This window comes from Papio anubis, chromosome 7, assembly GCF_008728515.1.
Source record: "Papio anubis isolate 15944 chromosome 7, Panubis1.0, whole genome shotgun sequence".
In the NCBI taxonomy this organism is placed as follows: Eukaryota; Metazoa; Chordata; class Mammalia; order Primates; family Cercopithecidae; genus Papio; species Papio anubis.
The window spans coordinates 69,122,786-69,146,653 of NC_044982.1; the positions used below are offsets into that span (position 1 = coordinate 69,122,786).

The following is a 23,868-nucleotide window of genomic DNA, read 5'->3' on the forward strand; positions in this document are numbered from 1 at the left end:
GAGAATTTGTAATATTTAAGATTCTGGAATTTACAGGGAATCCCCTGATACATAGAAGCTAACAAAATGTGTAAACCGAGTAACAATACATTAGCATTTATGTTTGAAAATCTCTATTAGGCCATATAATTATTCTGTGATTTTTCAATTTTAAGAAAAGAACTAACTTTTCAGCATGGTAGCAGTGACAGTAAATATCTTCCACCCTGATACTGGGTAGCCCTCCTTTCCCTTCCCACTAGGCAGGAATATTGGAAAAGTACACAAGCAATGTAACAGCTAATCGTGCTTCTCTCTCCTCTGTGGAAAGGAACAGGTTGTGGCTACTGCCTAACAATTCTACCCATCTTAAATAACCAGGCAGAGCAGCCATGGCTACTACTGAAGCAAGAGGCCTGCCGTCTCCTCATTAGATCCTAGGTGACCTAAACAGGGAAGGGAGAAGTGAAACCTGTTTCACGGTCACAGTTCCTAAGCTCATTGCTGTTTAAAAATAAGCCACGATATGTATATCTTCCTTCCTTTGGAAAAAATTAATGGCAATATATAATGAACATCTGATTACTACACACAATTCTTCTAAATGCTGCCTTTTTGAAATTTAAAAATACTTAGGCCACAATTCATCTAGAATTTAAAAACACTGAAACAAGACTCAAGCATTCAGAACTGCTTTCAACAGGCTGCACCTAAGATATCTCATTTTCACACCAATTTCAATGCATTTCAATTTAAGAATTTCACTGGACGGCTTAATTACCTCGGATAAACACCTGCATTTTCTCATCCATAACACAGGTGCCCACTGTTCGGTACGCCTTTCCTATCTTGCTCATTGGCAGACTCCTAAATATCCTCACAGTTAAGTCTTTCACATCTTCTTCCTATTTCACTTTAGCTTCTGAGTGTATCTATTATAGTACTGATCTAATTTTATATGCATTTTGGGGTATGTTTATCTCCCCAAAAGGTGGCAAATTTTTTCCTTTTTCTTTCTGTAGTTTCGGATGGTAGTATGTAAGCTTTCATTAAATGTTTTCAATAATAAATATAAATGCAAACCTTAAAATCAGGAAGATGTCTTTAATAATTGTTCAGAAAGTACATTTTAATAAATCATGTGATATATAATCATATCATAGAAAGATATTAATTTAGTTTTACCCAGCATGCATATCCCTATGAATAAGAAAATTCTTTCTCTTAACTGAAATAATCATCTTTGCTTTACTGAATGTCATATTCAAGACATTAATTTCAGTTTTGCACCATCTCATAAGTGATATGCCCAATCAACAAAGGAAAAAATTTAAAGCAAAAATAAGATGTTTAAACCTCCTCTATCCATAACTCCTACTCCTATAGTGCATTTGGAGTAATTTAAAACTAGTTCCATGCCATACTTTTTATTTTTCTTATTTTATGTAACGTATTTTGAGGACCCTTCCTTAACACACATCACAATTAAAGTTATCACTGCTTTAAAATTATCTATAAATTTTAAGATAGACTACCTTTCACTGATTCTTATACAATGTTTTATCCTCTTTGGATATCTGTTTTAATTTTCCTTTAGCTATAATACTTCTTCAAGTAATTCCTGCAGGAAGAAAAAAAGGGGTATATTCATAGTCCTATGACTATGAACATAAAGTCTTTGTTTTGCCCTCCTCTATAAATGATATTTTGGCTAGATATAGTATCCTCAAATTGCAGTCTTTTCCTCTAAGATTGATAAACATAGTTGCTCTGTCTTGTTTTCCAATACTGCAAGTCAGGAATTCTATGCTGCTGTGATGCTCTTTCTTTTGTAAATAATCAGCTCTATACAATTTTATAACAAATGTTATAAAGGTATAACATTTTCTCTTCACCATTAGTGTACAGATATTTTGCCCAGACATGTCTATATATTTAGCATATGTATATAAATTTACATGAGCAAAGATGTAATTTATTTATTCTACTCAGACATTGTTATGGACTTTCATTTTGATAACTCAAGTTTTCCTTCAGCTCAACTGAGTTTTCTTTTATTATTTCTTTGAATGTGGTTTCTCTGTGACTTCTCTTGCTCCTGCACTTACTCCATTTTCCATAAATTATGTTTTGCTTCTGATCATTTCACTCCATTTCTTTGTGTTTTTTCTTAGTGTTTCTCCCTTTGCTGTTCCAAATCATTATTTATATTTTTGTCCCTGATCATTGATATTAAAATCACCTATTATATTTTTTAAACAGTGGTCTTTTTTTTTATCACTCCTTCAAAATATCTTTGGTTCTCTATAAGAAGTCTTATTTTTGTTTTTTTTTAACATTTTCTTCTTCTTTAAATAAAAAAGACTCAAGGGAGCCAACTATGTGGTACACGTGGTCTTTCTTCATGGACCAACCAAATTCCCTGAATTGCATATGGTCTCTCAAAGGCTATTCATACCAAACGGTATGGATTCCCTGAGCACATTTCAAAACTGGCATATTTAGAATAGTAGTGATGCAAACAAGTGAGTAGTAAGCAGTTTCCTCATTAGGTAGATTGGCAAGTTTCTGTAGGGCACAACCATTAACAGGACAAGGGGTAGTTTCTTTCCAAGATCTAAGAAAACCTGGAGTTAGGTAGTTGGAGTAAAAATAACCTTCATTCCATTGCTTCTTCTCTATTATTCATTCAAATGTTTAAAAGTTGTATTTATTTTGCTTCCATACAAGTGGAAAATAGTCCCCCTTTTGGATAACATTGACTCCATAGGGAATTTATATTGGTCCCACAGAGTGGACAACTAGGCTTTGTACTATCCTTATCAACAAGCTTCAGTCCCAGTATATTCAAACACCAACCATATATCTTACTTATGCTTTAAGTAAGGCATTTTCTAAACTTACTTGTTTAGAAAAATCAAATAAACTCAATTTCACTGTCTTTGTCAGTCACATTATTTCTCTAATTAGTCAGTCTTAAAAACTTGAAGTTATCTTAAAACATCTCCTTCATTTCCCATATCCAGTGAGCGAGTCAATAAGTTCTGCTACTTATTTCAAAATGCCTCACATTCTTTCCTATCTCTTACTATTGCTGTTATTTAAGGTCCCCCAGCCCTGCAATCTTCTTTACTTCATTCATGAAATACTTTAATAGCCTCCAAGTCAGTCTTTCCTATCTTCTTATACCTGCCCTAATTAATGCCATTAAAACGTGAGATTACTGTCCTCTGACTCTCATATTATCAAGTCATACATAGTACCACTCCTCCAGGCAAAAATCTTCAGGGCTTGTCCAATTCCTCCTTCACCAAAAATAATCTTTGCTTCACTTTCAAGAGCCCACTGTACAATATTAGAGTTTTCCAGTGGGTGATCAATCATTCTGGGAAACTTAAAAAGTCCCAGTCTTTGGCAATAGGTGACCACGTTTGGGGGAAATGTACAAATCCATGTGGTGGTACAAAAAAATAAAGCTAAAAACAACACTGGTGTTAGTGTCTAATGGACATGGCATAGATTATCTGCTTTCTGTAGTTGCTGTTTTTCCTGACCATTAATGTGAGCAAGCATAATTTATGACTGACAATAATGGATCATCCATTGTTGCATCACTCCTAGTGATGTGACTTAAGTGTACAACTTAAGTGCATGGTAAATATGAAAGTTAACAACCCATCTTTGACTTTCTCTGTGGATTAACTATTGTGCTTTGTATCAAAAGAGTGCTAGTTTAATTTTTAACACTGTGAATATTATCACTATCCTTTCTAAGAGCTCAGATAATGAAAATGAGAATGACGACAACTCCAATGCCACCATGACTCAGATATCATAAAAAATGAAGACTAAATGGAAGAATGCATCACTGGCTTAGGGAGATAAACGACAAAAACAGAATATACTGTACACTGTACAGAAAAGAATCTGGGATTCGACATATTGGAGAAGATGTGAAAGCACATATGAAGATGGAATCTCATAGGGCAAGTATTTTTAATCATTCAGAGGTTTGTTTTATTTTTCCTCCCAAAATGGCACCAGTACTAGCAGCTGCTGTGTTACCTTGAGTCACATGAAACACACATTATTGTATGGTTTCCATGACTGGTCTATGAAACTGAGTGAAGTTATTAATACACATATTCATTCAGAGGTTGCAACTAAATTGTCTTATGGACAAACAAAAACGAAAATTTTCATAAGAGATGCATTGGCCTCTTACAGTGTAGAGCTGATTCTGTCAGCACTTAATAGCAATAATGCTTTCTATAGTATATCAAGTGATGTGTCAAAATATGACAACAAATGTTCCGCTACTTATTAGGTACTCTTATTTCAAAAATGAAGTTTCACATCATCATCTTGATTTCCATGGTTTAAATAAAACCAAAGAAATCATAAAAAAAGACTATTGATATATTGTCCAAATAAAAACTAGACTTTCCTCATTTATCTGCCTTTTCTGGGGTACATAACACATAGGTAAATTTTGGGAGTTTCCATTTAGTCTATAAACTTCTTATCAAAGAAAAATGAAAAGATTTTATCAGTTCAATGTCCTGCATACCCTGTACATAGCACTGCTAGAAGGGGTGTGATTTGCTTACCTGTGATATTGTGGTTTTCATATTATAAGCTTTTGATCACTTTTCACTTTCCCAAAATATGCAAAACTGCTTAATGATTTTTCTTTATTCTATAGAAATTGAGGTGGTCTCCTTAGACATATGTCTACAGTGGCTATCATTGTTGATGGCCAGAGAAGATACGAAAAGGTTGGCCTGAGAGGACAGATCATCATAGCAGATGGGAGGCAGGACTACATTGCAGCTCCTACTCGGATGGACAGAGCAGTATGTGGAGGCTCACATCATGAATTTTAGCTCCAGAACAACTGCAAGAACAAACCAGGAATCCTAAGAGGACCAACAGACCCTCTGAAGGAAGTGGAGTGCTCCTGCAGGACTCGGGAGACACCTCAAATACTGTGAGTGCCCCACCTGCGGAAGTGGGAAAGGAGATAATCCTCTCGTGACCACCACCACCGCAACCGCCCCACTGGGGAAACTGAAGGTCTAGTTTGTGGGAGAAGTTTCCCACCTTACTTGGAGCTGAGTCAATTTTGAGAGCTGAACAAAATACAGGGGTAGAAGAAGCAGCAGAAGGGCCCTGGGAGCTTGCTGGGTCCCCAAGGAGGCCATTCCTGCCTGGCACCACAGGAATCCAATGAGAGGGCAGCCAGAGGCACAGGGGAAAACACCACAGGGAGAAGGAAATCTCCAGCTGAACTTTGTATCAATTTAAATGGGGCAAGAAGTCTCCTGGCCAGAACTCACAGGATGGCATGAATCCAATGTGCAGACTCCACAGGTAGGGGAAGAACCAAGCTCTTCTCTTTAGCAGCTCAGAGGCAGGTAGCCTGGGATAAGTTCTTAAGCCCAGCTCACCCACTGCCTGGAAACAGACTTAGGGTTGTTAGAGGGGCCACAGTGGGAGTGAGACCAGCCCTTTAGATTGCATGGGAGCTGGGTGAGCCCTGTTGCTTTTGGCTTTCCCCACTTTCCTGACAACCTGCATGACTCAGCAGAGGCAGCTATAATGCTCCTACCTACACAACTCCATTGACCTGGGAACTTCGTCCTGATCCCCCACCCAAGGAGAGTCTGAGCTCAGACATACCTAGCCCTGTCCCCACCTGATGGCGCTTCCCTATCCACCCTGGTAGTTGGAGACAAAGGGCATACATATACTCTTGGGAACTTTAGGGCTCTGACCACTGCTGGTTCCTCTACATATTACCGCAGCTGATGCTTTCTGGAAAGTGCCACCTCCTGGCAGGAGGCCAACTAGCACAAAAACAGAACATTAAACCACCAAAGCTAAGAACCTTCATGGAGTCCATTTTACCCCTCCCCCCCACCCCCTCCACTGGAACAGGTGCTGGTATCCACGGTGAGAGACCTATAGACAGTTCACATCACAGGACTCTGTGCACACAACCCCCAGTACCAGCCCAGAGCTGGGTAGGCTTGCTGGGTGGCAAGACCCAGTAAAGAGATAATCACTGCAGCTTGGCTCACAGGAAGCCGCATCCATAGGAAAAGGGGGACAGTACTATATCAAAGGAACACCCCGTGGGATAAAAGAATCTGAACAACAGCCTTCAGCCATAGACCTTCCCTCTGACAGAGCCTACCCACATGAGAAGGAACCAGAAAACCTACTCTGGTAATATGACAAAATAAGGCTCTTTAACACCACCCCCAGCCTCAAAAATCATACTAACTCACCAGCAATGGATCTAAACCAAGAAGAAATCCCTGATTTACCTGAAAAAGAATTTAGGAGGTTAGTTATTAAGCTAATCAGGGAGGCACCAGAGAAAGGTGAAACCCAATGAAAGGAAATCCAGAACACAATACAGGAAGTGAAGGGAGAAATATTCAAGGAAATAGATAGCATAAAGAAAAAAACAATCAAAACTTCAGGAAACAAGGACACACTTATAGAAATGCAAACTGCTCTGGAAAGTCTCGGCAACAGAATTGAACAAGTAGAAGAAAGAAATTCGAGGTTGAAGACAAGGTCTTTGAATTAACCCAATCCAATAAAGACTAAGAAAAAAAGAATAAGAAAATATGAACAAAGCCTCCAAGAAGGCTGGGATTATGTTAAACACCAAACCTAAGAATAACTAGTGTGCCTGAAAAAGAAGAGAAATCTAAAAGTTTGGAAAACATATTTGGGGGAATGATTGAGGAAAACTTCCCCAGCCCTGCTAGAGACCTAGACATCCAAATACAAGAAGCACAAGGAACACCTGGGAAATTCATCACAGAAAGATCATCGCCTAGGCACATTGTCATCAGGTTATCTAAAGTTTACATGAAAGAAAGAATCTTAAGAGCTATGAGACAAAAGGACCAGGTAACCTATAAAAAAAAAAGCCTATCAGATTAACAGTAGATTTCTCAGCTGAAACCCTACAAGCTAGAAGGGATTGGGACCCTATCTTAAGCCTCCTCAAACAAAACAATTATCAGCCAAGAATTTTGTATCCAGCGAAGCTACATCATATATGAAGGAAATATACAGTCTTTTTCAGATAAACAAACGCTCAGAGAATTTGCCACTACCAAGTCACCACTACAAGAACTGCTGAAAGGAGCACTAAATCTTGAAACAAATCCTGGAAACACATCAAAACAGAACCTCATTAAAAAGCAAAAACAAAAAACAAAAAAACCAAGGTACCCAGGCAACAGATAGCATGATGAATGCAATAGTACCTCACATCTCAATACTAACACTGAATATAAATGGCCTAAATGCTCCACTTAAAAGATACAGAACCACAGAATGAATAAGAACTCACCAACCATCTGCTGCCTTCAGGAGACTCATCGAACACATAAGACTCACATAAACTTAAAGGGGTGGAAAAAGGCATTTCATGCAAATGAACACCAAAAGTGAGCAGGGGTAGCTATTCTTATATCAGACAAAACAAACTTTAAAGAAACAACAGTTAAATGACAAAGAGGGACATTATACAATGGTAAAAGGCTTTGTCCAACATGAAAATATCACAATCCTAAACATATATGCACCTAACACTGGAGATCCCAACATTATAAAACAATTACTAACAGACCTAACAAATGAAATGGACAGCAAGACAATAATAATGGGGGACTTCAATACTCAACTGACAGCACTAGACAGGTCATCAAGACAGAATGTCAACAAAGAAACAACGGAATTAAAACATATCTTGGAACAAATGGACTTAACAGATATGTACAGAACATTTCATCCAACAACCACAGAATACATATTCTATTCAACAGTAAATGGAACTTTCTCCAAGATAGATCATATGATAGGCCATAAAATGAGCCTCAACAAGAAAATTGAAATTATATCAAGCCCTCTCTCAGACCACAGTGGAATAAAACTGGAAATCAACTCCAAAAGGAACCCTCAAAATCATGCAAATAGGCCATGTGCAGTGGCTCACGCCTGTAATCCCAGCACTTTGGGAGGCTGAAGCAGGTGGATCACAAGGTCAGTAGTTCAAGACCAGCCAATTTGAGACCAACCTGGCCAACACGATGAAACCCCTGTCTACCAAAAATACAAAAATTAGTTGGGCATGGTAGCATGCACCTGAAATCCCAGCTACTTGGGAGGCTGAGGCGGGAGAATTGCTTGAATCCAGGAGGTGGAGGGTGCAGTGAGCAAAGATAGTGCCACCGCACTCCAGCCTGGGCGACAGAGTGAGACTCCATCTCAGAAAAAAACAAACAAAAAACCCATGCAAATACATGGAAATTAAATAACCTGCTCCTGAATGAGCATTGAGTCAAAAACGAAATAAAGATAAAAACTAAAAGATTCCTTGAACTGGATGAAAATAATGACACAACCTATCAAAACCTCTGGGATACAGCAAAGGTGGTGCTAAAAGAAAAGTTCATAGCCCTAAATGCCTACATAAAAACACTGAAAGAGCACAAACTGACATTCTAAGGTCATACCTCAAGGAACTAGAGAAACAAGAACAAACCAAACCCAAACCCAGCAGAACAAAGGAAATAACCAAGATCAGAGCAGAACTAAATGAAATTGAAACAAAACAGAACAAAAAAATACGAAGGATAAGTGAAACAAAACACTGGTTCTTTGAAAAGTTAAAAAAAAATTGATAGACAATTAGCAAGATTAACCAAGACAAGAAGAGAGAAAATCCGAATAACCTCATTAAGAAATGAAACAGGAGATATTACAACTGACACCACTGAAAGACAAAAGATCATTCAAGGCTACTATGAATACATTTATGCACATAAACTAGAAAACCTAGAAGAGATGGATAAATTCCTTGAAACATACAACCCTCCTAAAATCAGGAAGACCTAGATACCCTGAACAGACTAATAACAAGTGAGTTTGAAATGGTAATTTAAAAATTGCCAAAAATAAAAAGTCCAGGACCAGACGAATTCACAGCAGAATTCTACCAGACATTCAAAGAATTGGTACCAATCTTTTTGACACTATTCCACAAGACAGAGAAAGAGGGAAAGAGGAAGCCCTCCATAATTCATTCTGTGAAGGCAGCATCACCGTAATACCAAAACCAGGAAAGAACATAACCAAAAAAGAAAACTACAGACCAATATCCCTGATGAACATAGATGCTAAAATCCTTAACAAAATACTAGCTAACCGAATCCAACAACATATCAAAAAGATAATCCACCATGATCAAGTGGGTTTCATACCAGGGATGCAGGGATGGTTTAACATGTGCAAGTCAATAAATGTGATACACCACATAGACAGAATTAAAAACAAAAATCACATGATCATCTCAATAGATGCACAAAAAGCATTCAACAAAATCCAGCATCCCTTTATGATTAAAACTGTCAGTAAAACTGGCATACAAGGAACATACCTCTATTTAATCAAAGCCATCTATGTCAAACCCATAGCCAGCATAATCCTGAATGGGGAAAAGTTGAAAGCATTCCCTCTGAGTCTGGAAAAACACAAGGATGCCCATTCTCACCAGTCTTCTTCAACATAGTACTGGAAGTCCTAGCCAGAGCAATCAGACAAGAGAAAGAAATTAAGGGCATACAAGTCTGTAAAGAGGAAGTCAAACTGTCACTGTTTGCTGACAATATGATCGTTTACCTTGAAAACTCTCTCCTCCAGAAAGCTCCTAAAATTGATAAAATAATTCAGCAAAGTTTCCGGACACAAGATTAATGTACACAAATTAGTAGCTCTTCTATAAACCAACAGTGACCACGCAGAGAATCAAATCAAGAACTCAACCACTTTTACAATAGCTGCAAAAATAAATAAATAAATAAAATATTTAGGAATATACCTAACCAAGGAGGTGAAAGACCTGTACAAGGAAAACGAGAAAACACTGCTGAAAGAAATCATAGATGACACAAACAAATGAAAACATATCCCATACTCATGGATGGGTAGAATCAATATTGTTGAAAATGACCATACTGCCAAAAGCAATCTACAAATTCAATGCAATCCCTATCAAAATACCACCATCATTCTTCACAGAATTAGAAAAAGTAATTCTAAAATTCACATGGAACCAAAAAAGAGCACGCATAGCCAAAGCAAGACTAAGCAAAAAGAATGAATCTGGAAGCATTGCATTAACTGATTTCAAACTATACCATAAGGCTATAGTCACCAAAATAGCAAGGTACTAGTATAAAAACAGGCACATAGACCAATGGAACAGAATAGAGAACCCAGAAATAAACCCAAATATAGCCAACTGATCTTCAACAAAGCAAACAAAAATAAAGTGGGGAAAGGACACCCTTTTCAACAAATGATGCTGGGATCATTGGCTAGGCACATGTAGGTGAATGAAACTGGATTCTCATCTCTCACCTTATACAAAAATCAACTACATATGGATTAAGGATTTAAATCCAAGACCTGCAATTATAAAAATTCTGGAAGATAAGTTTAGAAAAACCCTTAAAGACACTGGCTTAGGCAAGGATTTCATCACCAAGAACCCAAAAGCAAATGCAATAAAAACAAAAATAAACAGTCAGGACTTAATTAAATTAAAGAGGCTTTGCATGGCAAAAGGAACAGTCAGCAGAGTAAACAGATAACCCACAGAGAGAGAGAAAATCTTCACAATCTATACATCTTAGAAAGGACTAATATCCAGAATCTACAATGAGCTCAAACAAATCAGTAAGAAAAAAAAAAAAAATCCCATCAAAAAGTGGGTTAAGGACATGAATAGACAATTCTCAAAAGAAGATATACAAATGGCCAACAAACATGAAAAAAATGCTCAACATAACTAATGATCAAGGAAATGAAAATCAAAACCACAATGCGATACCACCTGACTACTGCAAGAATAGTCGTAATCCAAAAATCAAAAGATGATGGCATGGATGCAGTGATCAGGGAACACTTCTACACTGCTGGTAGGAATGTAAATTAGTACAGCCATTATGGAAAACACTGTGAAAACTCCTTAAAGAACTAAAAGTAGAGATCCCAATTAATCCAGCATTCCCACTACTGGGTATCTACGCAGAGAAAAAGAAGTCATATGAAAAATTTACTTGTATACGCATGTTTATAGCAGTACAATACACAAAATCTTAAATTTTGTGAATTCAATTTTTGCAAAATCATGGAACTAACCCAAATGCCCATTAATCAATGAGCAGATAAAGAAACTGTGGAGATATATGTATATATGCATGATAGAACACAGTTATAAAAATATGATGGAATACCACTCAGCCATAAAAAGGAATGAATTAACGGCATTTGCCGCAACCTGGATGAGATTGGAGACTATTATTCTAAGTGAAGTAACTCAGGAATGGAAAACCAAACATCATCATACGTTCTCACTGATAAGTGGAAGCTAAGCTATGAGGACATAAACGCATAATAAGAATGATACAAAGGACTTTGGGACTTGCAGGGAGAGGTGGAAGGGGGCGAGTGGTAAAAGACTACAAACAGGGTGCAGTGTATATTGCTCGGGTGATGGGTGCACCAAAATTTCACAAATCACCACTAAAGAACTTAGTCATGTAACCAAATACCACTTGTATCCCAATAACCTATGGAAAAATTTAAATAAATAAATAAGTAAATAAATAAAAAGTTGGCCTGCCATAAAATCATATTTTCAAAGGATAGGACAAAAAATGTCCTCTTTAATTTAGAAACACAATAAAGGTAAGTAATTCATATGCTTTTCTTTAAACCTGCTTGATGATCACTAAAAAACACTACAAGGAACCTAGAAAAAGAAGAATGAACTACCCAAGTTTGATGTTATATGTATGTTGCAACAAAACAAAACCACACAAACACACACACACACGCGCTTATTTTTTTGGAAAATAAGAATGTTTTATAACTCAAAAATATGTTACCAGAAAGGGCAGTGTATTAGTTTCCTAGGGCTACTGAAACAAAGAACCACAAATTGGGTGGCTTAAAACCCACAGAAATACTCTCACATTTCTGGAGGCCAGAAGTTCAAAATCAAGGTGTCAGCACAGTTGCTTTCTTATGGAAGGTCTGAGAGGGAATCTTCTCTGCCTTTCTCCTGGGTTCTGGTAGTTACCATTAATCTTTCACATTTCTTGGCTTGTGGACACATTAATCTCTGCCTCATTACATGGCTTTTTTTCCTATGTCTTTTGTATCTGTGTCCAAATTTTCCTCTGAAAAGTACCCCAGTCATTGGATTAGGTGGTACCCTAATCCAGTATAACCTGATTTTAACTCAGTTACATTTACAAAGATCCTATTTCCAAACAAAGTCACTTCAGAGGTACAGGGATTAGGATTTGAACATATATTTTTGGGGGACACAACTCTAACCACTACAAGTAGCCAAATTGCACAAGACTTTAATTTCTTTAATAAACTATAACTTATTGATATCTATTTTTTATTTCATAAGTTCAAATTACTTTTATGCCCAACTGATGCTGAAAAATCCTTCTACAGAGTTCAACATCTATTCACAATAAAAACTTTTAGCAAACTAGTCAGTGCCTAAAACTTACTCACAGTGATAAAGGATATTTACAAAAAACCACAGCTAACAACATACGTAAGGTAAAATACTGACTACTTTTCCTCAAGATAGAGAACAAGGCAATGGTGTCTGTTCTCATTACTATTATTTAATATAGCTAAATAACTTACAGCCAAAGCAATAAGGAAGGAAAAGGAAATAAAAGGTATACATAATGGAAAGAAATACAAATGTCTCTATTTGTAGATGACATAATTACATTGAAAATCCCAAGGCATCTTTAAAAAACAACTGTAAAACTAATAAGTGAGTCCAACAAAGCTATAGGATATTATTAATGTAAGAGTGGAAAGCAAAATGTTAAAATAATATTAATACCATTGTAATAGTGCTAAATATTAAATACTTAGGTATAAATGCAACAAATGTGCAAAATCCGTATGTTCAAAGCTACAGAATGCTTATTAAATAAATCAAAGAAGACCTAAATAACTGGAGACACATAACTGTTCCTTGATCAGAAAACTCAATGGTAAAGATGTCATTTCTCCTATCAAAAGCCCAGTTGGATTTTCTCTGTAGATATAGACAGGCTGAAAACAATTCTGAAAGGAAAAAAAAAAAAATTGGAGTAACTGGAACATTTAGTCCACTTGGTTTAACAAATCACTCTTTTTTTCAGGATTATATTTATTATTTTAATATTTAGCTTGGACTATTTAAGTATATCCTATTATATCATTTTACCCCTTCATTAGTTCCTAAATTCAAATTCTTATCCTTTTCATGGTTATCTTAGAGATTCTAACTTGTTTTCCTGCCTTATAACAGTCTAATATAAACATATAACTTCTCCAGTAATGCTATAACCTTAGAACATTTTGAGTCCATTACCCAGTTCTAGGCTTAAGGGTTATTATTCTCATGGACTTTAATTTATACATGGATTTGAAATGGCACAAGATATTATTATTAATTTTGAATAAGCGGCTGGGTACAGTGGCTCATGCCTGTAATCCCAGCACTTTGGGAGGCCGAGGCGGACAAATCACAAGGTCGAGAGATAGAGATCAGCCTGGTCAACATGCTGAAACCCTGTTTCTACTAAAAATACAAAAATTAGCTGGGCATGGTGGCATGCGCCTGTAGTCTCAGCTACTTGGGAGGCTGAGGCAGGAGAATGGCTTGAACCTGGAAGGTGGAGGTTGCAGTGAACTGAGATCCTGCCGCTGCACTCCAGCACGGCAACAGAGCGAGACTCCATCTCAAAAAAAAAAAAAAAAGAAGATTTGGCTTCATTAGGTCAATATTTTAATATTTCCAAACACATTTATCCTTCTGGCTGCTCTGAATTCGTTCTTGCATTTCTTTGTTTGTGTTGGTATCATTTTCCACTTGACTTAAGAACTCCCTTTACTATGTCTTTCAATTCCCATCTGCATGTGACTAATTCTCTTGGGGTTTGTCTGAACTACGTTTACATGTCACTATGTCACATTCTGCTTTGAAAGATATTTAAACTAGGTATAGAATTTTACACTGGCTTTTTTTCTTTCTTTCTTTCTTTTTTTTTTTGGAGCTTTAACAACGTTATTCTAATCTCTTTTGGCTTCTGTTATTTATATTGAGAATTCAGAAGTCAGTAATGCTGTTCTTTGAACATTTTTTTCCCTCAGTCTGCCTTTAAAATTTTTCTCCTTATCTCTGAGTTTATTACTTTAATTATGTTGTGTCCATGTGTCATTTTCTTTTATTTATCCTACTTGGTGTACTCAGAACTTCAAGAATTTGTGGTTTGAAATTTCCATCAGTTTTTGGAGAAATCTTGGCTACTATCTTGTCAACTCCTGCTTGTCACGGTGTCTTTCTCATCTCCTTCAGAGACTCCAATTATACCTACATTGTACTGTTTTGAGTTTCACTGTCTCTTCAGCTACGTCTCCTCTCCCCTAACTCCTTTTTATCTTTGCTATAATTTAAAAATTTACTGTTGATTTGTTATCTAGTTTACTAATCCTGTTTTCTGCTAAGCCCATCTAATTTCGGATATTGTGTTCATTACTATTAGAATTTCTATTTGATTTCCATTTGATTGTTTTATAGAGATTACAATTTTATAATGGAATGCTTAATATTTTCATCAATTTTGTCTCTGATTTCTCCTACCTTTTTGAATATTTTCATCATAGCTATTGTAAAGTCCCTGTCATCTAATGCCAATATTTGGATCAACTTTAAGTCAGTTTATATAATGTGTATTTCTCTTTGTTTTGAGCCTGTGGACTTATCTTCTTGTGTATCTAGAAATTTTCAATGGAATGCCTTCCATTGTATATAACATATAAGTGACATTCCAGATATGATTTAGTCTTGAGGTTTAACCTTCATCTCTGCCAGGTAGATAAAGTGGGGCTGATCATTGTAATTAAGTACTGTAGAGTATGGGGGTCAATTAGCCTCTAGTTGTTTTTTTTTTGTTTTTTGTTTTTTTCTTTTGAGATGGAGTTTTGCTCTTGTTGTCCAGGCTGGAGTGCAATGGTGCAAACTTCGCTCACTGCAACCTCCACCTCCTGGGTTCAAGCTATTCTCCTGCTTCAGCCTCCAGAGTAGCTGGGATTACAGATGCCCACCACTATGCCTGGCTATTTTTTTGTATATATACACACAAAATATATATACTGACTCTATATATATACACACACACACATATATATGTATAGTCCGTATATATGTGTGTGTATACACACACACACACACACACACACACACACACACATATATATATATATATATATATTTTTTTTTTGTAGTGGAGACAGGTTTCATCCTGCTGGCCAGCTGGTTCCAAAGTGACCTCAGGTGATCCACCCACCTTGGCCTCCCAAAGTATTGGGATTACAGGTGTCAGCCACCATGCCCAACCTCTAGTTCTTATGAAACAGCTGCAAAGTCCATCCTGCTTTTCAGACTTTTTGTTTGTTTTTAATCTCCAAACCTGTGCAGTCACAGATATCCAGAAGGCACTACTGGATGTGTGCTTAATGCTCCCTCCCCTCAATATCAACCAAAAATCTTTTTTTTTTTTTTTTTTTTAATACCTGACAATGGCTCTCCATGAGTATAAAGCTAGAATTTTTAGATTTCTGCCTGCAGATAATCAACATATGCCTACGAGATAAAAGTGGCTGCAAAAATAATCTCTCCTTTCAGGTTCTTCACTTCAACTGTTTTATTCTCTCTAGTCTTATTACTCCAATGAATAAAAGATTCTGAAGAATCCAAAATCAAGGCTCAGAAGACAGAACAATAAATGTATAATACAAAAATTGACACAAAAAAGAGTAAAGAAAGTCTCAGATTACCAGGATGTCAGGAAATCCAGCTGGAAAACAAGAGATCTACTCTGTATCAATCATGTGATTAGATGCAATATTCATGTACATATATAAATATTATCTACACATACACGTTAACTCTGGGATTATCTTTCTTCCTTCAAGAGTTGAAAAGATAAGAAATAGAAATGAACTCTGTTTTACTACATGCCAGCATACATTTTTTAGTCTTATAAAGAAGACATATTATTACAGTAAAAATCTGTTTTTGTTTTTACCACCCTTCATTCTCTTTTAGTGTTTCTGGTAGGAAAATATTTCAAATTTATTTTAGAATACCATCCTCCCCTTATTCATAACATATCCTCAGGGGCAGACCTAGATTGTCCTAAGGCAAACAGTATATTTCACTCCCTTGGTCACAGTAATCATTTTAGAGATAAATGAGTAAGCACATGACCTCTAGCAGTAATCCAAGTTTAAAAGATCCAATTCTAGAATTTCTGTTTTTATTTTTGATAAACAACTTTTTTTTTCCTTCTAGCCTTCAACTGGGAAGTTGAGAAGGCAGAAGCTTCTACCTCATGAATGTTAAGCCAATACATAGAAGAGGGCAAACAAAACCCAGATACAGAACAAAAGTTTTGGGGTCCTATGCAAGAATTTGCTTAAGTTAAAAGAGAAATGAGCTACTATTACACATGACATGGATGAATCTCAAAATCATCATGTTGAAAGAAGCCAGACACAAAAGAGTAGGTATTATATGACTCTACTTGTACAGCATTCTAGAAAATGCAAGTGAATTTATTGTGACCAAAAAGCTGATGAGTGGTTGGCTGGGCTGGGGATAGAGGCTGGAAGGCAGCACAAAAAAACTTTTGGTGGGATGATAGAAATGCTCTGTATCTTCATTACAGCGGGCATATATGTCAAAATGCATTGACGGTACACCTTAAATGGATGAAATATACTGTCAATAAAATTAATTGAAAAAAGTAAAAAAATAAAAATAAAAATAATCTCTGGAAGTTAGCCCTGTCCTTGGTCTTTTCAACTATGTGAACAATAAGTTTCACTTACGCTTAAGCAGTTTGGGGTGTGGTTTTCTACCCTTGAAACAAGCAAATACTATCCAATACAAATACATTCAATTTACAAATTTTACCATGGCAAGCAAATGTATTAATGCATTTTTGAAAGATAGTCAATAACAGTTGAAACAAAAACGCTTACAGGTGCTTAAAGTCTCAGTTTTCTTTTAAACAAATAATTGTTGAAACCCCACAATTCTCCAACAATGCTGACTACCTCAAGTTTTTTTCATCCTTTCTAAGATGAGACTGACGACGTTTCTTAAGCTCTTATATTGTTTAGGAATTATTACATAATGTTTTTCCTAATCACTTATTAACATTTTTTTCTGGTTCACACTTCTAGTTGGACAAGAAATAATATATAATTTTCCAAGTAGCATTATCAAACATTTGCACAGTTTTAAGTTACATCTTTGGCTTTCCCTTCTCTTGGTTCAATTATCTTAATTTCTACCTCAAGTTTCCTTTATTTATTTATTTTAATATATCTTTTAGATCTTAGAGGTTTTCTCATTTCCTCTTTAGAATTGCATAGGAAAATATTAGTTTTAGAGAAGCATGATTGTAAAACACCCAACACTTTATAATAAATACATTCTAAAAACAAGACTGATAGTTTCCAGATTGAAAAAACCTGCCACAGAGAAAACTATGGTCTTATAAATAGGGAAGTTAAAAATGTCATTGAGACAAATACATATATCACATTTTTGTTAGAGAATCTTAAATTTCATATAATACAATAAAGTGAATATACATAAATTAGGCTGAAAGTTAGGTCACAGGTATACAGCACTACCAAATGGGAATTGTCACCAGGACAAAACTGATACACTCAATGGAAATACTGTATCAGGTTTCATGATTTAAGTTCAACAATCTGAGGTTCTGGAAACAAAGGTCCTAATAGCCCTCAGAGAATCCTTCCTCCCCTTTACTTCCTTCCTAGTCACAGAAAAGAATGAAAAAGGAACACTTGAAATAAAATTATTTTTCTTAGTAGTGGTTTAATCTGATCAAAACATTTCTTCTGATCCATGTTAAAGTATATACAATAAAGAAATATTATAAATCCTTATTAATATATTCTAGTTATTTTTATGTAATTTATTCCATTTAAAATAAATTTACCACTTTCCTTATATTAAAAAATGTTTCCTAAATACTTTCATATTTTAAAAATTCAGCTTTTAGTTATTTTTCTTATGGTTTCATTATCTTCTAGGTAATATACATTGTCATTTATAATTCCTTTAAGGTACTGTCTGCAGCTGATCATTCTTCACCTAATTGGATGTCAACACCGAACTTATGGTTTTTGAATGGAATATTATTGAATATTATTTTTACAGCTTTTATGCAATGATACTTGTTGAATTTATTTTGAGATAATAGGCATATTATCAATTGGCTCTGTTGGGAAAAATAAGATAACTATAATTTGTATTTCAAATCCACTGAAAAGCTGGGATTATAACACAGATATATGTATAGCCATTATGGAGTAAGAACTATATTGTTAAAATACTATTTACATTTAAAGCTAGTAAGGTCAATTATTGCTTTATGCCTTTTAACACCTAACATGGTGACATATTAACTAAGCACTTAATTCTGTATTTGACTCAGTGATTTCTCTGTGATCTACTATATTAACTGTCTAAGCAACTCTCTGAACAATTAACAATTATCCAAATAAAATAAGACCTAGAATACAGGTTCTTAACCTAGAGCTCATCAGTGAGCTCGGGAAGGACAAAAACTCCTTGAAGCTATATGCAAATTTCTGTAAATTTGTATTTTTTTAGGGAGAAGACTCAATATTTGCATTGGCTTCTCAAAAGGGTTTGAACTACAAAAAAAGTGTTTAAAAATCCAGTTACATGGAGAAATAAGATCAATTTATTGTCAAAAGACAGAATTATTCCTTTTATACATCAACCAGGCTTGACATAAACTGTAATCTCACGGAAATGTCTGCTACTGTAATCAAGAATTTGCATGTAGAAGGAATGCATCACAGAATATATGACATCTGGCTATGTCTACTGTACTAAAGACTTAAAGAGGTTTGAAAATAAATACTGAAACAAATAAATAACCTCAATTTTATTAAACTAAAATATCATAGCTAGGAGCATCTTAAATTGAGAATAAAGTTTATATAATATTTCAGTGTCATATGAATGTCATAAAATAATAAAAAATGTACCATATAATTATTTAAAAAGCACATGTCTATAAATTGGAAACAATGACCAGCTAAGAGATGACAGGTAGGCTGAAACTCAACCTATTTCCAAACCACTAAATAAGACATAAATAAACCTAAAGGGAAAATTACATTTGTAGGTTTATAAAAATATTTCTAAAAACCACTCCTATAAAGCAAAAGATATAAAAAGAAGACTTGAGAAATGTCTACTAAAAGATAAAAAATTAACAAAGCTATATGTTAGGCCACTTTGGTTAATGCAATTTTCTTTTGTTTCTCTCTAAAATGGTATATCAATTTTTATTTTTCACAAACTTCTTTCAGTTAAGAAAGAAAAAAACATTTGCACAGTAAAAAGCAGTTTTTCATCAGCTTTTTCTAGTCAGTGAACAAAAGGCTGAGAAGAAATATTTTTTTTAAAAAATGGTTATGTTATAGTATAATGTATAGATTATATAAATCATGCATTATCTTACAGACATATATAAGAACGTATAGTGATAAAATGTATAAAATAAAAGAAAAGAACCAAATGCTTGCAACAGAAAACAACAGTGTCAAGTTTAGTTCTTTTTCTGTACTATAAAAAAACCAGCCATCCTGAAGGCCTGTGCCATTCTTAGGCCACTTTCAGGCAGATTCTGAAAAGCTGGAAAGTAAACACAGGTGTTTTAAAACTAGAGCTGCTGTCACGGACAACCACAAACACCCTTAACTCTGATGTGGCAACGCCTCTTTCCCGCCCTCTGTTTTTTAAAGCAATACCCGAAAAGAAAATGTCAAATGTTTCACCTTTCAACACCTCAGAATAAGTAAGAGCTTAAAGTGTTGTTCTGTAAATCTCTAGCAAATAGATCACTTTTTCACTACTTTTAAAAGTAGCCAATTAAATATTAATTGCATAAGATAAAAAGTGGAATTTCTTTAAAAATTTCCACCACCCCAAACTTACCTGCCCTCTCTCTTCCACCATATTTTATAGCAGTTTCTTTAGTCTCTTAAAGCAAAATCTTTTGTTTGACCATATTTAGATTGTTTCTTCTATCGTATAGTTTTTACAGAAAATATCTGATTTTTTCTTGTAAGGTTTAACGTACAACTCAGAAAAATGCAGAGCTTTAACTGAAATATGTAATCTCTTTTAGAAAACTGTATGCTAATAGGTACCTAAATAGGAGTAGAAATCATTTACAGAGAAAAATAGAAAACGGAAAGTAAAATAATTCTCAAACTGTTACAAAACATGGAACTCAGGTTTTTGGAACCAACTCATAAATGGCATCAATTTTCAAACACTGAAATATCAATCTATTACTTATAATTGTATAAAATTGTCCTTTAAAAAACAGGGATAAAATTCATTAGAAATTGATAAGCTACTACCTAACTAGTAAATACAAGAACTAAAGAAAAATTAATTCTTTATATTTTACCATACACATCAAGAAACAGGTACTGTAAAGGGAATGGCCAAGTAATTATCAACCAGTTCCCAAATTAATCTTGGAGGTTATTTTGAGAGGTTTAGTCCTACCCTCAGAATTTCACAAATAATTCCTTTGTGCAATCCATGTAAGAACTGCGCTCTGAAATCACACTTGTTTATAGATTTGACTATTTTCAATAAAAAACTAGTAGTTTTTAATAAAGAGATATATGCCTTTTTAAATAATAAAATAAAATTAATGAATAGGAATGAAAATAAAACTGAATGACAATTTTATATCAGTAGCTATATTTTTCCCAAAATTTCCTCAGATATTTTATCATTTTCTATTACCTTTTTAAAATTGTGAAGAACTAATATCAGAGCTATACAATATTTGGCTAAATAGAAGCAATCGACAATAAATAAAAGTAAACTTTTGCCATCTCGTTCAGATCTATCCATGCATTGTTTCATCTCAAATGTGAACGACATTATATAGTATTGAGACAAAATAATAATGTTGTGACAAACCAACGAAGTAAAGACATTTAGAATTAAGTTTGACAGAGTTCACTGTACTGTGGTATTATAACATACGCATGATATCTATGGGCACAAAAGAGCAAGGAAAGGGTAGTGTGTCAGTATTAGAAGTTAACTTCCTTTCTTTTGTTGATTTATGTTACCATCTAATAGTACATAAACAATCTGTTTCTAGGCAATGAATTTCTTCCTCTGCCATGATGAACTGAGTTCATTTGTACTTTAAATATTTTTCAGCATATAAAAATCCAGTTTAACAGCAACAGCAACAAAAGCCAGTAAAGGAATGTCATTTAAAAATCAAATTCACAAAAATGTAAGATATACAACATTTACTTAATTAGAAAAAGGTTCCTACTTACATTTTATAACCTCTCAAAAGGTGAAGGTAATTAACGCAGCAAAATTTATTAAAAACAAATGATATTAATATATCTTAGAATACTCAAGTTTTGTTGGTAATTCTTTCTTGGTCTTTCTAAAAGTAAAGTACTTATCTGAAAACTTGTAGATCTGGATAAAAGCCAGTAAATGACTAACACAAGTAAGATTCCAGCAACTATTACAGTAAGTAAATTTTTAAAAGAGGCACCTCAGACTTAAAACCTGACCATCATATAATGGAGCAAAAATACAACGAACAAATGTACTTTTTTGATGGCTGTGATCATGACTTAATTTCACTATCCTCCTTTTCTAGTAAAAATAATAGTCTTTCTAGTATTTAAAATGAATATGTAATAAAATTCAATATAAAAAATTGTCACTTTTAAGAAAGAAGGACAAAAACTCTGATATAAGTTGAAAATAAAATACACAAAAATGACTCTGGACTTAAACCTCAAATAGCAAATATCAAAAGAAAGTGAAGATTAAATAGTCATAAATCACAAACAATACCTGAAACAAGATACCGGATTATACTGAAAACACTTGCATGGAATATATAAAACTATGTTGCATGATTTTGTGAAATCATTAAGAACATACAAATAAAAGATACTATAAATGCCATTTAGATACAATTATGGTTGTACATGATTCAAAGCTAACATTTTCTAAAGAAAAGGCTGTAAGTTATCAAAACTCCCAGAGGTTGACATTCATCTGAAAATACACAAAATTTTTTTCAAGACTGTGAAATATATTCTTTAAAAAAAATTAATATAAATACAAAAGAATAAAAATGTTGGAAATAATGCTTTTTGTATCGAATTTTAAATGCTAAGTAATAAATTATAAGATCTATAAAATGTATCTATGAGTCAGTAGGCAAGAGTGATTTTCCAAGACGCCTTTTTTTGTTTCAGTTAAAATTAAAATCCATGCTGTCTAATCCTTGGAGTCAATTTGTAATTAAGGGGATTTGATGAGAGACCAGGCACTGAATTAATGATAAAATTTAATATCTGTTTTAATGCATCAACATAACAGAAAAACTAACCAACACTGAACAACACAATAAAGTCATTTTGTTGTAGAGGACATATCTATGTCAGTCTGTGAATGTTATTTTTTAAAAAAGAAATATATATGCTAAAGTTCTTTAGATGAACTGGTAAAAACTGTATGTCTGAATATCAACACTCAGGTCAAAAATATTAGAATAAAGATTAGCTTAGTATGAAAACTACATTGGTAACTGCAACTACTTTTACTGAGAATTTTATGTAATCTCTAATGAAGGTCTCAACTACTTTCCATATCATGTTTCAAAGCAGAAATACTTAGTAAAGTAAATTAATTCCATTTGACAATAGTAAGTTTATTTATTAAAAACGTATTTTTAGTTTAGAAAGAATGCTTAATTTTTAACATCTAACTAATCAAATTTCATAGTATTTCAAGCAACCAATCTGGACTTTATGCTATACTTTTCACAGTATTACTATACTGCAATTCATCAAAGAATTTAATACGTCACTTATTCCAAATCACTTTAGGGCACAACTTTACATAGAATTCAATTACTGGAAATAGTTAAAAATCAAAGAATGTCAAATTTCATTTGACCAGCATTCACCATGTAGCCTCAACCAATTCTTCCCCCTAAAATACCAAGAAAGCACTAAAAAGACATAAAACTGATAATACTACCAAAATACTGACATCATCCTAATATAGAAATCAACTGGAAAATCAAACAAAACTAAAATTTTAAAGCACAATTGGTATCAACTTAAGAACAAAAAATTCACAGGCCTAAAAGAAGGTTGAGAAACTATTTTGTCCTTGCTTTACCTTCCAAACACAGAGTCTACACTAGGCAAGTTTTCAAATTCAGAGTAAGATATTCTAATTCAGGTCAGGCGCAGTGGCTCATATCTATAATCCCAGCACCTTGGGAGGCTGAGCTGAGAAGACAGCTTAAGCTCAGGAGTTCCAGACCAGGCTGGGCAAAATAGTGCGATCTCATCTCTACTAAAAATGAAAAAAAAAAAAAAAAAATTAGCAGGGCATGGAAGTGTGTGCTTGTAGTGTCAGCTACTTAGGAGGCTGAGGAGGGAGGATCCATTGAGCCTGGAAGATTGGGGCTGCAGTGAGCTACAACTGCACCACTGCACTCCAGCCTGGGTGACAAAAGGAGACCCTGTCTTGAAAAAAAAAAAAAAATCCAATTCAGTAGACTTTGGGTTGGGCCAGATTTTATTATTTTCGAAACATTTTTTGATTAT

General features: G+C 34.5%; 1 protein-coding gene across 4 annotated transcripts in view; it reads right to left on the minus strand.

Annotated features, from left to right (window-relative positions):
* MIPOL1 (mirror-image polydactyly 1) overlaps positions 1-23,868 on the minus strand; it is a 384,568-nt gene that overhangs the window by 167,969 nt on the left and 192,731 nt on the right. The window contains exon 11 of one of the 4 annotated variants that reach the window (XM_017961137.3): positions 12,024-13,179. The exons of the other annotated variants lie outside the window; for them this stretch is intronic. Coding sequence (XP_017816626.1) covers positions 13,048-13,179 — 132 coding nt within the window. The 3' untranslated portion in view covers positions 12,024-13,047. Of the gene's footprint in view, positions 1-12,023; positions 13,180-23,868 lie in introns of those variants that run through there. 4 annotated transcript variants of the gene reach the window in all.